A 13,282-nucleotide genomic window follows, 5' to 3' on the forward strand; every position below is an offset into this window, starting at 1 on the left:
AACTTTCATGAAACAACAGTCTTGCTAAGCAAAATGCAGTCTATTTTCTAATCATTTCTATTTTTCATTCTTTTAAATGATTCACCAAATTGATTTAATGATCCAGCTTGGAAAAAAAAACCTGCCAAGGAGCAAAAAGGTTTAATTCAGATGAATAATCTCATCCCAACATCCTATAGCTTTTCCATTCCAACAGCTATCCTCTGATGGACTATTACAATTGATAAAAAGCAAAGACATAAATTCATTTTATTATTTATTGAACAGCTGCTAAATGCTAGAACTGGGGACATTTTGCCATCAAAAGGTATAATTTTGTTGAGAAACAAGCTATAGTTACAATTAAACAAAAAATACAGTAGGAATACATAAAGAACACCTAAGTACAGTTTGAAGGAAATCAAGGATGGCTTCACAGAGCAAGCAAGCAAGCAGCATTTTACTGAGACATCCGTAGAAACTAATCAAGCAAACCAATGAGCACTTAAGTAATGCTAAAATGTGGAACAGTTCTTTTAAAAAGATAAAATCTTCAACCTCTCGTTTAGAATTTGAATGAAGAGGAAAGAAAATACAGAAGGATAAATAAGCTTAGAAGAAATAAAATAATTAGTATTAGAGAAGTAAAAGGCATCTAGTAAGAGCTAATAGGTAACTGAATATAGATTTAACTGGATAAAAAACTATTAAAATAAATAAAGGCGTCTACACAGACTGTTTCACAGGAATCAAGGTTTTTCACTTCTCTTAGAAAAATGAAACTAGGGCCTCCCTGGTGGCTCAGTGGTTAGGAATCCGCCTGCCAATGCAGGGGACATGGGTTCGAGCCCTGGTCCGGGAAGATCCCACATGCCGCCGAGCAACTGAGCCTGGGCGCCACAACTACTGAGCCTGCGCTCTATAGCCTGCAAGCCACAACTACTGAGCCCGCGTGCTGCAACTACTGAAGCCCGGGCACCTAGAGCCCGTGCTCCACAACAAGAGAAGCCCCCGCAATGAGAAGCCCACACACTGCAACGAAGAGTAGCCCCTGCTCGCCACAACTAGAGAAAGCCCACGCGCAGCAAGAAAGAACCAACACAGCCAAAAATAAATAAATAATTTAAAAAAAATTTTTAATTAAAAATTAAAAAAATAGTAATCAGAGATGTCACATAAATAACTTCAGCAAAATACTTAAACATCACGTCTTTATTGAAATGTACATAATAGCAAGTACAAAAATCAATTTTGTTAACAAGAATGCAAGCTACCCAGCTAAACCTTATTTATAATGAGAAAAGAACAAGTTTTTTCCCCCTAAATTCTCTCTGCTTTGGCTAAATTACTTCTTTGAAATAAAATTCATATAACATAAATTTCACCATTTTAAATTGTACAATTCAGTGGTTTTTCTATATTTACAATGTTGTGCAATCATCACTGGTTAAATTACTTTTATTACTAAAAGTAAAATAAAAATACAGAGCTCAGGGAAGAAAATTTTAAAATATTACTCAAAGTATTTCAAGTATCCAACATATCTTAACTGCAGGCTTAAACATAATTCCATTAAATGCCCAACAGCTTAGATACAAAATGGCCAATATTACTTTCAATTTCTTCAACTAACTCTGGATGTTATTATCAATACATCACTTCAAACACCAACAAAAAGGTGGGAGAAAATTATCTATGACTGTCATTGTATATCCTATCACTGACTAAATACCTCCTAAACTTTTACTAATAAGTCATACACAAAAACACATTATGATAGGGCTTCCCTGGTGGCGCAGTGGTTGAGAGTCCGCCTGCCGATGCAGGGGACACGGGTTCGTGTCCCGGTCTGGGAAGATCCCACATGCCGCGTAGCGGCTGGGCCCGTGAGCCATGGCCACTGAGCCTGCGTGTCCGGAGCCTGTGCTCCGCAATGGGAGAGGCCACAAGAGTGAGAGGCCAGCGTACCGTAAAAAAAAAAAAAAAAAAAACACATTATGATAAACTTTGAATCCCAAAAATGGCTAAACCACCATATTCTAAGCTCCCTTCCACCTAAAAAAAACAGAAATGCCAGTGCCACTAAAAACATTTGATATATGTCGAATACATTATGACAATAAAGAAAACCTCTGCTACAAAAATTTAGCAAAGTTTAATATTATAAAAATGATTGAACTGTGAATTTTATCTTCAAAGAACCCAAAATAATAGACTTAATGCCACTTGATTTTCAAAATATTTTCTGGTCAGATAAAGCAATCTACAATCTTTCTGAGTTCTACCCCTTTGAAAGATTCTAGTAAAATCAAGATTTTAGAATTAACATTTTATTCTCAGAGCAAAAATTAAGAAGCACACAAACGATTTTCAAATTCCAAGCCCAAATAGGTTTGACACTTGCTGAATTAGAGACCTAACTGTCTTCATTATTTGATATGTCTGACACTGGGTTTTAAAGTAAATTTTCAAATAAAGAGTCAAAATCAAGAATTCCAATCTTTTTATCCTGGAGGCAATGAAGGTCTTCAAAATTTAGGCTAGCCTACCCTTCCAGCCTTATTTCCAACTATTATAAAGTTACCATTTCGGGGTCAGATCCTAAAATCAACATGCAGTGCAAATTAACATTGAACTGCCCCCAAATATATCATCCATAATGCACAATTACATATCAACTGACAACTTGTTTTTCTTCCTGCACTAAAGCAGATACCTGTTTCTTTGAGCACATAAGAAGTAACTAGTTTATATTAAGGCACCTAGACTAACTCAGCAAGGTGAGATGCTCATGCTATAAAAGTATGTGGAAGCTGAAAATGACTGGGGGAACAGTGAATTCACCTCTTCCACCATGCCTACCCTAGCACAGGCACTCATTCCAGTAGAATGGCGGAAAAAATTGCTTGCACTATTTTACTCTAAAATTCTCATTCATTTCCTCTTTCTCTCTGTCTGTCTCTCTGTCTCTTTTAATTTTTTTAGGGAAAACAATATCTAGTTGGAATCATACAAGTTCAAGGCATACTGGACGCACTCAACTGAACTCTGCACTATATCCAGTATTCCCAAATGAGCCTCTGCATAGTGCCTAAGAACACACCAGACTGAGAAACAGACCGGGTTTGGTTCTGGCATCTGCTAGCAGTGTGACCATGGGCAAGTAACCTAACATCTCCATGCTTCAGTTTCTTCATCTCTAAAAAGGAGATAACAATAATATAATACTTACATCATAGGGTTATTGTTAAGGACTGTATGAGTTACATAATAAAGTATCAGTATTTTATGTACTTGAAATATTCCCTGGCACATAATAAGTTATGCAGGGTTTGGTTATTGTTTTCCCAACTGGACTGCCCGCTCAATGTCTATCCCAATTCTATTCTTCAAAAATCTGCCCTAATACCTCCTTCTCAAGTAAGGCAATAATAATTCCAACCAGGGAACCAGGGAAAAGCTCTCCTATACCTTTACACATCTATGGCTCTTAATTTTTGTATGACTCTACTAACTTATATTTACTTACTAAAAATGTTACTTATCTTTTTATGTATACTTTACATTGTCATAAAAATTATTAGCTCCTTTAGGGAAGAAAATATGGGAAAACAAATTATGCCTCTTTTATACAAAAAAGTCACTCAAGTAAATATTGCTTATGGAGCAAGGTTACTGGATAAAGGTTTCCCAACAAAGGACAAAGAGATAAAATCAACTGTTAAATACAGATTCTCAGTTTGTATCAATGTATAAGTCTCAAACCAAGAATTGTTATAAGAACCAAAGCTGCTCTGAGCATAAATCTCAAAAATGAGGACTTAGCTCATAAGGAATAGCTTGCAGTCTCTAAGTCAAGAATATTAAAGTATGGAAAGTCTTAGCTTTCTGTGATTTACAAACAACATTGTTAGATTTGGCCTAAAGTCTGAAAAACAATGTATTAAAAATATTTACTTAAAAGATGACTTTTTAAAGAATATTTATCTATTTACTTATATTTATTTTGGCTGCGCCGGGTCCTAGTTGCGGCATGCAGGATCTTTTTAGTTGCAGCATGCGGACTTCTTAGTTGCGGCATGCGAAGTCTTAGTTGCGACATGCATGGGGGATCTAGTTCCCCGACAAGGGATTGAACCTGGACCCCCTGCATTGGGAGCGTGGAGTCTTACCCACTGGACCACCAGGGAAGTTCCAAAAGGTGACTTTTATGTGTTATACACTGCAACTATGTAGATGAAAAGATTTAGACCCTGCACTCAACAAGTCTATACAAAGATAGCTAATTAAACAGTAATGTTCAAGGTATATTGGGGATAACAATAACAATATTAACATCCATTCTCCTTTATCCACAGTTGAAGTCTTATCAAAGAAGAGAAAAACAAAAGCTGTAGTTGACAAAAGGACTGACCGGAAAAACAAGTTATATTCAGAGATTGTGTATTTACTCTAAAAATCAAGATCAGCTGGTTATTAACTATTTCATCTGGACAAATGTCACAGAAATTTCAAACCAAATATCTGGCCTGGACCGCCAGATATTACTCTACTAAGTATATATTCAAGAAGTTATTCTTTTGTTGTTGTTTTCTTTTTCTTTTTCTTTTTTTCCGGTACGCGGGCCTCTCACTGTTGTGGCCTCTCCCGTTGTGGAGCAACAGGCTCCGGACGCGCAGGCTCAGCGGCCATGGCTCACGGGCACAGCCGCTCCGTGGCATGTGGGATCTTCCCGGACCGGGGCACGAACCTGTGTCCCCTGCATCGGCAGGCGGACTCTCAACCACTGCGCCACCAGGGAAGCCCCAAGAAGTTATTCTTTAAATTTTAATATTAAAATTTTTTTGGAAATTGCTATGGTTCTCCTAATGCACCTAGGAAGTTTTCTACAAATTAAAAAAATGATCTTATATTTGTCTACGGTGTGTCATTTAAGATCACTAACATTACATAGTAAAGGTAAGATGTAGTATTTCTTCACATACAATGATTATGTTACCAATCTATGGAAGAAAAGGTATGTCCTGCATATTTTATCCACCTATTTAGACCCACACCTCTGGTCTACACCAGCAGTTTGCAAGCTAGGTATACTATGCTTCTTACTCAACCAGAGACAGACAAGTTAACCAACTCTACCAAGTATCAAGTTTGCAGACTTTGTACCACCATGTTTTAACTATGAACTATTACAATGCAGATATTTCCAAACAGCCACAAACCTACCCTCAAGTAAAATACTCTGGTCAGTTGATAAAATATTCTTCCCTTCAATGAAGGGGTATTTCATACCTAATTCAATTAATCTAATTCAACACCAAAATAAAAATACCAGGAGTTGAATGTAATTAGCAAATTTAATGCACAGTACATAAAGGTCCAGCATCAACTCAATTTTCGCTGTCATGGATATAGTCAATCCACTATTCTGCCTTTTACTTTCATAAAACAAATAGAGAAATACAACAAAATTGCATCAAACTGAGGAGCTAGGTTATAAAGTCAGCCTATATGAGGTGAAAATATTATAGTCATTTAAGACTGTCATTTAAGATAACTAATCTTATACATGGTAAAGTGTTTTTATATATATAATGATTATGTTACCAACCTACAGTCAAAATAACCCTTGACAATCTCTTAAAATGGACTACAGGCAGGGAAAGGTGCTCACAGGACAAAACACACTCATAAGAAAAATGAGAGTGAACTAAAGAACAAGGAGAGTCATCATATTTCACTAATTCCAGGGCTTACACTTAATGAATGAATTCCCAGGGTAATCATTTGCATGATTATGATCCTCTACCCCATCCTTCTTTTTCAAATTCAGAGAACATATGTTTAAGTTAAACACTCATGTGATATGGCTTCACTACACTATATGAGCCAGAGAATAAAATTATCCTGGGGCTTCCCTGGTGGCGCAGTGGTTGGGAGTCCGCCTGCCGATGCAGGGGACACGGGTTCTTGCCCCAGTCCGGGAAGATCCCACATGCCACGGAGCGGCTAGGCCCATGAGCCACGGCCGCTGAGCCTGCGCATCCGGAGCCTGTGCTCCGCAACGGGAGAGGCCACAACAGTGAGAGGCCCGCGTACCGTCAAAAAAAAAAAAAAAAATCCTGGAGTAATAAGTAACCACCAGATGCTATTTCCTTTTGTAGCATCATCGATTGAAGAGAACTTCTCCAGCGTTCTATTCAACCACTACACCCCCCACCCCTCTTCTCAACTTTTACTGAGTTTCCAAACCTGTGCCATCTACAAGAAAGAGGCAAGAAAATACTGAAATCCCATTACGCCATCAAGTTAAATTTTAAAATGTATTTGCATAACAAAAGAAAATATAACACATGATCCCTGCAGTTATTTGGGCTATTGTTTTCTCAAATCATTCAGAGTTCATTAATAGTTGGAAACATATCAAAACTCAATTTTAGTGAGAAATCATATCTTACCCACAACCATAAGTGTGAATTCAAACCCTCTCTTCACTGATTTTCTGTATACTTGATTTGGGAGATTTGCAAATCCCACATAGCCTTCAAGGTTCTTCTGTTGCTGAGAAAAGCAAAAGCAGTCCGGTTATTCATATATCAATAAATCACTTCTGTCACACATTTCAAATTCCCTTCATTAACCTATTTTTAGAAAACTATATAAACTAATATTATTCATGGTGAATCAAACTGATTTTACAGTGTTACCAATAAAAGTATTAGTTAATTGCAGAAATGGACAAAATGAATTGAGCACAAGTTGACTGACAATAGACAATTACAAAAACCCAAAGGAATAAAATAAAAATTAAAGAAACCTGCCTCAGAGCAAAGATTTCAATTTATAGTAACTTACTAATAATAAGATTCTGACCAATCAACTAAAAAAAACGGAAGGATTTTTCACAAAAAACTCAAATCCCCTTAAAATTATATTAAGGACTCTTTTAATCATTCCCTTTGCTCATACTAATTACCAGAGGCAGGAGTTTCTTGAAATTTATCTTCTTATTCATGAAATAAAATCAAAACGTGGAGTTTAAAATTTTTCATGAACTCTTAAAAGCTCTCATGATCAATGTCAGTCAGTAACATTATCTTTCAAGCTGTTATACTAGGTCCAATTATGTCACTTCAAGATTTTTACATGAGTCTGCTGCCTCTATCATCAGGGACATCAGATTTATCCAGGTTTTAAAGTAAATTTCAATTCAGTTTTCTGTGTGGTTTTTGATTCTTTGATGATCTCAGGAAGTTTCATGAGTAATTCAAAGAAATCTACTTCTAAATTGTCATAGTAAATCAGTCTGATTTTCAACTTACCCATTGGTGAGAAACACTGTCCACAGTTCAGACCATCTGAGTGAGTAGAGTCTTACTGATTAATTTACTTAGGGGTAGGTCTTATTCATTCATTAAAATATAATGGCAAGGGGCTTCCCTGGTGGCGCAGTGGTTGAGAGTCCACCTGCCGATGCAGGGGACACGGATTCGTGCCCTGGTCCGGGAAGATCCCACATGCCGCAGAGCGGCTGGGCCCATGAGCCACGGCCGCTAAGCCTGCGCGTTCGGAGCCTGTGCTCCGCAACAGGAGAGGCCACAACAGTGAGAGGCCCGCGTACGGCAAAAAAATATATATATATGTACATATATATAAAATGGCAAAATATTCCTAAGAGGTACACATTTTTCTTAAAGATTTTTGCCACATTTAAATTCTCATCCGAAAAAACTCATATGGGATCAAAGTACTAATTCAATACATTCGGATTTAACAAAGAACAGCAATCTGCATTTCTTACTAGCATCACATATGTAACTAAATATTCCATCCATAATATTTTTATCTTTTTTAAAATTCATATAAACTGATTTTTAAGACAAATATTGAGAAGATAAGTAAGCCAATTAAACTGAAAGACTAATTTTAAATATACTAGTTAGGATACTGATCAGAATATTTTAAAGTCAAATATTTGAAAATCTACTACATGCAGAGCTAAGAATATGCATTAAATTTAAGGCTTCCTTGGTTCATATTTCATCCAACTATAACTGAAATTTAACTTAGACGAGAAAAAAGCCTCTCTATAAATTATGTAGCATACTCACAGCTACTTTGTAAAGAACACATTTCCATCATTCCAGTGTTCCAGATTCCAACAGACAGATCCACAGAGGAACAGTAAACGAGGAATTCCAAGAATCATACACGGCACATTCAGTCGAACAGGAGAGAGAAATCCATTGGAACATAGTAAAAGATAGAGGGAAAAAAATGAAAGTTACTTACATGTAACTCAACAAATTAGAGGTAAATTACAAATAAATTGAAGGCAGACTTTTTTCTACTCACGTCAAGGTAATATTTTTTGTCGGATATAAGGCCCAATGAATTTTAATCCATTTCAGCAGCTCTCCTGATCAAACACAGAATCAGAGGCCTCCTATCTATCTTTTTATAAAGAACAATTACTATGCCCTGTACCTGAAGTCTTACAAGAAATGGTGAAAAAAGTGTAAAGTATGGGGCTTCCCTGGTGGCGCAGTGGTTGGGAGTCCGCCTGCCGATGCAGGGGGCGCAGGTTCGTGCCCCGGTCCGGGAGGGTCCCATGTGCCGCGGAGCGGCTGGGCCCGTAGGTCATGGCCGCTGGGCCTGCGCGTCCGGAGCCCGTGCTCCACGGCGGGAGGGGCCACAACGGTGAGAGGCCCGCGTATCGCAAAAAAAAAAAAAAAAAGTGTAAAGTATGATGTTTCAAGAAGATATACAGGGACCAAATTTAAATCCCAAGAAGAAAAAAATGTAAATTTCATACAGTTTTGCTCTGTCAGTCACTGGATTAAGACAGCCCACTTCAGATAAATGCCAATGTTTTAGTTAAAAATCTTTATACAGTGCTATATTTCAAGTAATTAAAGTTAAGAACTGGAAGAAATGCAAACTTGTAGATACAGGAAAGGGAAGGAAGCTAAAGATGGCAAGCAGTAACAAATGGAAAGACGAAGTAAATGTGACCTGTAATAACTTAAAGGCAAATAATATAGCAAAGAGAAGAAAACAGACTATCCTTGGACAAAATGTCTTTAAAAAGGGTATGTCTTTATTCTATATTGAAGAAATCTATGAGTTATATCACAACCTAGAACAGATGATGATTCAAATGTCACCTTCAAAGAGAGGACTGCCCTGATCACCCTTATCTAAAATTACTACTCATCTCAGCACTTTGCTGCTTTATGTTTTTCTCTTTAGCACTTACCACCATTTAACATACATTTTACAAATCTTGTTTATTGTGATCTCCACCCACCCTACCTCCAACTAAAATGTAAACTCCATCAAGGTACAGATTAAATGAACTACATAAGTTGTGGCATCAAAAAGAGGAAGCCATCTGGGAGAGCTGAAGAAGTTTCAGAGAAAATATTTTAGGTTACATATTCAAGGAACCCACCATACAAAAAGGTGTAAGAAAAACATCTCCATCTACCTGTGTGTCTTATTTATTGCTTTATCCTCAACTCCTAGAATAGTCTTAGGCACAACTAGGAGACTGAATTAAGAAAAGGGAGAAAAGCATTCTAGGGCTAAGGAATGGGCCCTAAAGTGGGGATGAACTTGGTACTTTCAGGAACAAAAAGAAGGTACATGAACTACAATGAGGTGAAGTAGTGGACCAGGGGATAAGTGATAAAAAATGAGGTCAGGGAGGCAGGCAGGGGCCAGATCATGTTGTACCCAGCCAAAGTAAGAAATCTGGATGTTATTTTAGGCATGATGGGAAGCCACTGGAGGGTTTTACACAGGCAAGTGACCTGACCTGATTTGTGTTTTAAAGATAGCTCTTACTGCTAAGAGAAGAAATGGAAATAAGAAAACTAGTAAGGAGCCTACTGCAATAGTCCAAGAAAGAAAGGGTATACTGAATTTAGATGGTATGCATGCAAAGAGAGATGAAGATTCAGAATATGTTTTGAAAGAAGAATTGTCAGGACATTGCTGGTGGGTTAGATGTGACTGGCAAAAGAAAAACAGACAAAAGATGAAGAGACAAAAGATAACTCCTGGAGCGACAGCGACGCAAGATGGCAGCCACCACGGGCTCGGACAATTTATGAAAACCGAATATACAGCCTTAAAATAGAATGTGGACCTAAATACCCAGAAGCACCCCCCTTTGTAAGATTTGTAACAAAAATTAATATGAATGGAGTTAATAGTTCTAATGGAGTGGTGGACCCAAGAGCCATATCAGTGCTAGCAAAATGGCAGAATTCATATAGCATCAAAGTTGTCCTGCAAGAGCTTCGGCGCCTAATGATGTCTAAAGAAAATATGAAACTCCCTCAGCCTCCTGAAGGACAGTGTTACAGCAATTAATCAAAAAGAAAAACCACAGGCCCTCCCCTACCCCCCATTCGATTTAAGCAGTCTTCATTTTCCACAGTAGTAAATTTTCTAGATACGTCTTGTAGACCTCAAAGTACTGGAAAGGAAGCTCCCATTCAAAGGCAGTTTATCTTAAGATACTGTAAATGATACTAATTTTTTGTCCATTTGAAATATATAAGTTGTGCTATAACAAAAAAAAAAAAAAAAAAAAAAAAGATAACTCCTAAGTACTTGGCTTGAACAACTCAATGGCTAGTGATATCTCCAGGGAAACAGGATACAAAGGGGAGGAAAAGAGTGGGTTGTGAGGGCCAAAATCACCAAAATCAAAAATAGCTTTTAACATGTTAAGTGGAGGTGTCTGTTACATATTCAAGAAGAGATGGCCAGTAGGCAGTTAAACATATGATTTCAGAAATTCCAGGGTTGGTTGGTGCTGAAAATATAGATTTAGGAAACATAAGCACATAGATAGTATGGGGAGAGGATCAGATTCCCAAAGAGAGATTATAGATAAAAGGGGGTCTAGACAGTGTCCTGGAGCACTCCAACATTGAGATGTTAGGCAGAGAAAGAATGAGAAAGATTGATCAGTCAGTGAGGAGAAAGGAAAACTAGGACTGGCTCAAGGTCACTCACTTGTGTTAAATGCTACTGAACAGTCAAATGAAATACCAGAGATGTGAACATAAAATTTGGAAATAAGAAGATTACTGGTAGTTTTGCACCAAAGCAGTCTCAGTAACAGTGAGGAAGAAGAGTGACTAGGTTGAGAGTAGATAATTCTCTGTACATAACTACTATAACATTTTAAATAATTTCATGTTTTAAATTAAATTATTTTAAAATTAAACATGTTACTTGCCAGTTTCCCAACACAACTTATTTCCAGGAGAGAATCATGTCATATTCATCTCTACATTCCTAACAGAGTGCTGATACACAGGAGTTATTAAAAAAGATAAAGGACAAAAATATACTTTCAGGAAAGTTTATTCTGAGGAAGAAACTGTGTCTCAACACAAAAGACAGACTTAGGAAATACACCAATAATATAACACTGGTTGACTAAAACACACAGACTTTTCACATATCATAAAAATCTTTCCTTACCCCAAATTCTAAAATCAACCACAGTCTATAATTCAGAAGACCTAAACTGATTCTTTTTCTGCACAAATATAATGTTCACAGTGCCAGTGTGAAATACAACCTCTGGATAAAGAAATATTACTTATAGACCTGAGTGATATAACTGTGACATTTATAAGCATGTGAATGTAGGTAAAAGTATATTCACCCAAAATATCTTGAGGTCTTAAGAGTATTACTTGATTTCAAACATCAGTTACATAAGAAGAAACAGTTATCAAATCATCTTTTCTAAAAGCATGTGCTTACAAAATCTTTTGGTTACTATCTAAAAGATATGCCAAATCTCTATGACAAAATTCACATTTAAGAAAATCAAGCTACAGGGTCTTCCCTGGTGGCGCAGTGGTTGAGAGTCTGCCTGCCGGTGCAGGGGATCCGGGTGCATGCCCCGGTCCGGGAGGATCCCACATGCCGCGGAGCGGCTGGGCCTGTGAGCCACAGCCGCTGAGCCTGCGCGTCCGGAGCCTGTGCTCCGCAACGGGAGAGGCCACAACAGTGAGAGGCCCGTGTACCGCCAAAAAGAAAAAAAGAAAATCAAGCTACAATTCCACTGCTTCCTATTTCACTACCTGTGGAAAAATCAACTTAAATACAATATCCAGTAATTTCAGTGTTTAACTTATTTAAACTTTCTTCTAGAAATCAATTATATTCAAAGAACAAGATGCCTCAAAAAGGTTTCAATTGACAGATTATTGGAACCCTTGAGATTTGTTTATATTCTCTTGCCGTTTGTTCTTATTTCAAAGAATAAAGTTATCAAAATCTTGGCATGTGAAAATCCATTGTCATTTTAAAGGTCTGAATATTAGTATCTATAAATATTAATATTTATAAATTAATACATATTTTCCAAAGGAGAAAAGTACCAACTTGTTTTGAAAACTGCTAAATATGCTTTTCAGTAACAATAACGAAATTGAGTTGTGACAGGTTGGAAGTGACAAAAGTCGGAATTTGAGGAAAATTAAAACGTATTTTTGGTAGGATCTACTATAAACCTTCAGCTCTCCCCATCTTTACAAAAAGAGATATTCAGCCCCAAATTACATAAATATGACCAGGATTCTATTTCTCCCCTTAGTAACTACAATTCAAACAAACAAACAAACAAAAAAACAGACTGCAAAGATCCAAGGAAGGGTTACATCAGTAACTTAAAATTTCAAAGGTAACATTTGATCTTTCCTAAATAATTTCAAGTTCAAGCTGTACCACTTTGGATTTTAAAACACAAACAAACTGTATGCTGTTTCACATACTGACAAATACAATTAAATTTTTTTCTCCTAAAGTTTACGTAATTCTAAATACAAAAAACTACTCACTACAAAAGAAAAAAGATACATAAATTTACTTGTCTACTCATTATTACTAACAAAAGCCTTACATCATACACATAGATGAAACTGTCTAGCACTAAGTCAAATTCCTCCCATTTCTTACATAATTCAAGGGGAAAATTAAAGAACTTCACTATTTAAATGCCTTAAGTATTTTAAATATAACTGGTGTAAAAATACCTAGATTCTAGATTTAATATAACAAGAACACTAAGATGTTACAAGATAACATAAGCTTGTCCTAAATGTTAACTTTGATGTTCCCTCCCCAATTTTCTCTAAAGATCATATCTTAGTTTGCATGCCCCCAGCTCCACCCTTTTTACTGAGATGAACAATTGTGTACAAATGAAACCAACTTTTATTTTCTTAATCTTATTCTGGATTCTTGGTTAATCTACTTAAAAGATTTT

The 13,282-nt window shown here is 36.7% G+C and overlaps 1 protein-coding gene and 1 pseudogene across 1 annotated transcript in view; one reads left to right on the forward strand and one right to left on the reverse strand.

Annotated features, from left to right (window-relative positions):
* Positions 1–8,129, reverse strand: part of SEPTIN7 (septin 7) — a 65,840-nt gene extending 57,711 nt beyond the window's left edge. The window contains exons 1-2 of the mRNA XM_030857544.2: positions 8,091–8,129; positions 6,438–6,540 (exon numbers count right to left, since the gene is read on the reverse strand). Of these exons, the coding sequence (XP_030713404.1) occupies positions 6,438–6,447 (10 nt within the window). The 5' untranslated portion in view covers positions 6,448–6,540; positions 8,091–8,129. The remainder of the gene's footprint in view (positions 1–6,437; positions 6,541–8,090) is intronic.
* Positions 8,130–8,953: 824 nt separating this feature from the next.
* On the forward strand, positions 8,954–10,559 carry LOC132597810 (ubiquitin-conjugating enzyme E2 variant 1 pseudogene; annotated as a pseudogene).
* The last annotated feature ends 2,723 nt before the right edge of the window (positions 10,560–13,282 follow it).

Source organism: Globicephala melas, chromosome 9 (assembly GCF_963455315.2).
Source record: "Globicephala melas chromosome 9, mGloMel1.2, whole genome shotgun sequence".
Taxonomy (NCBI): domain Eukaryota; kingdom Metazoa; phylum Chordata; class Mammalia; order Artiodactyla; family Delphinidae; genus Globicephala; species Globicephala melas.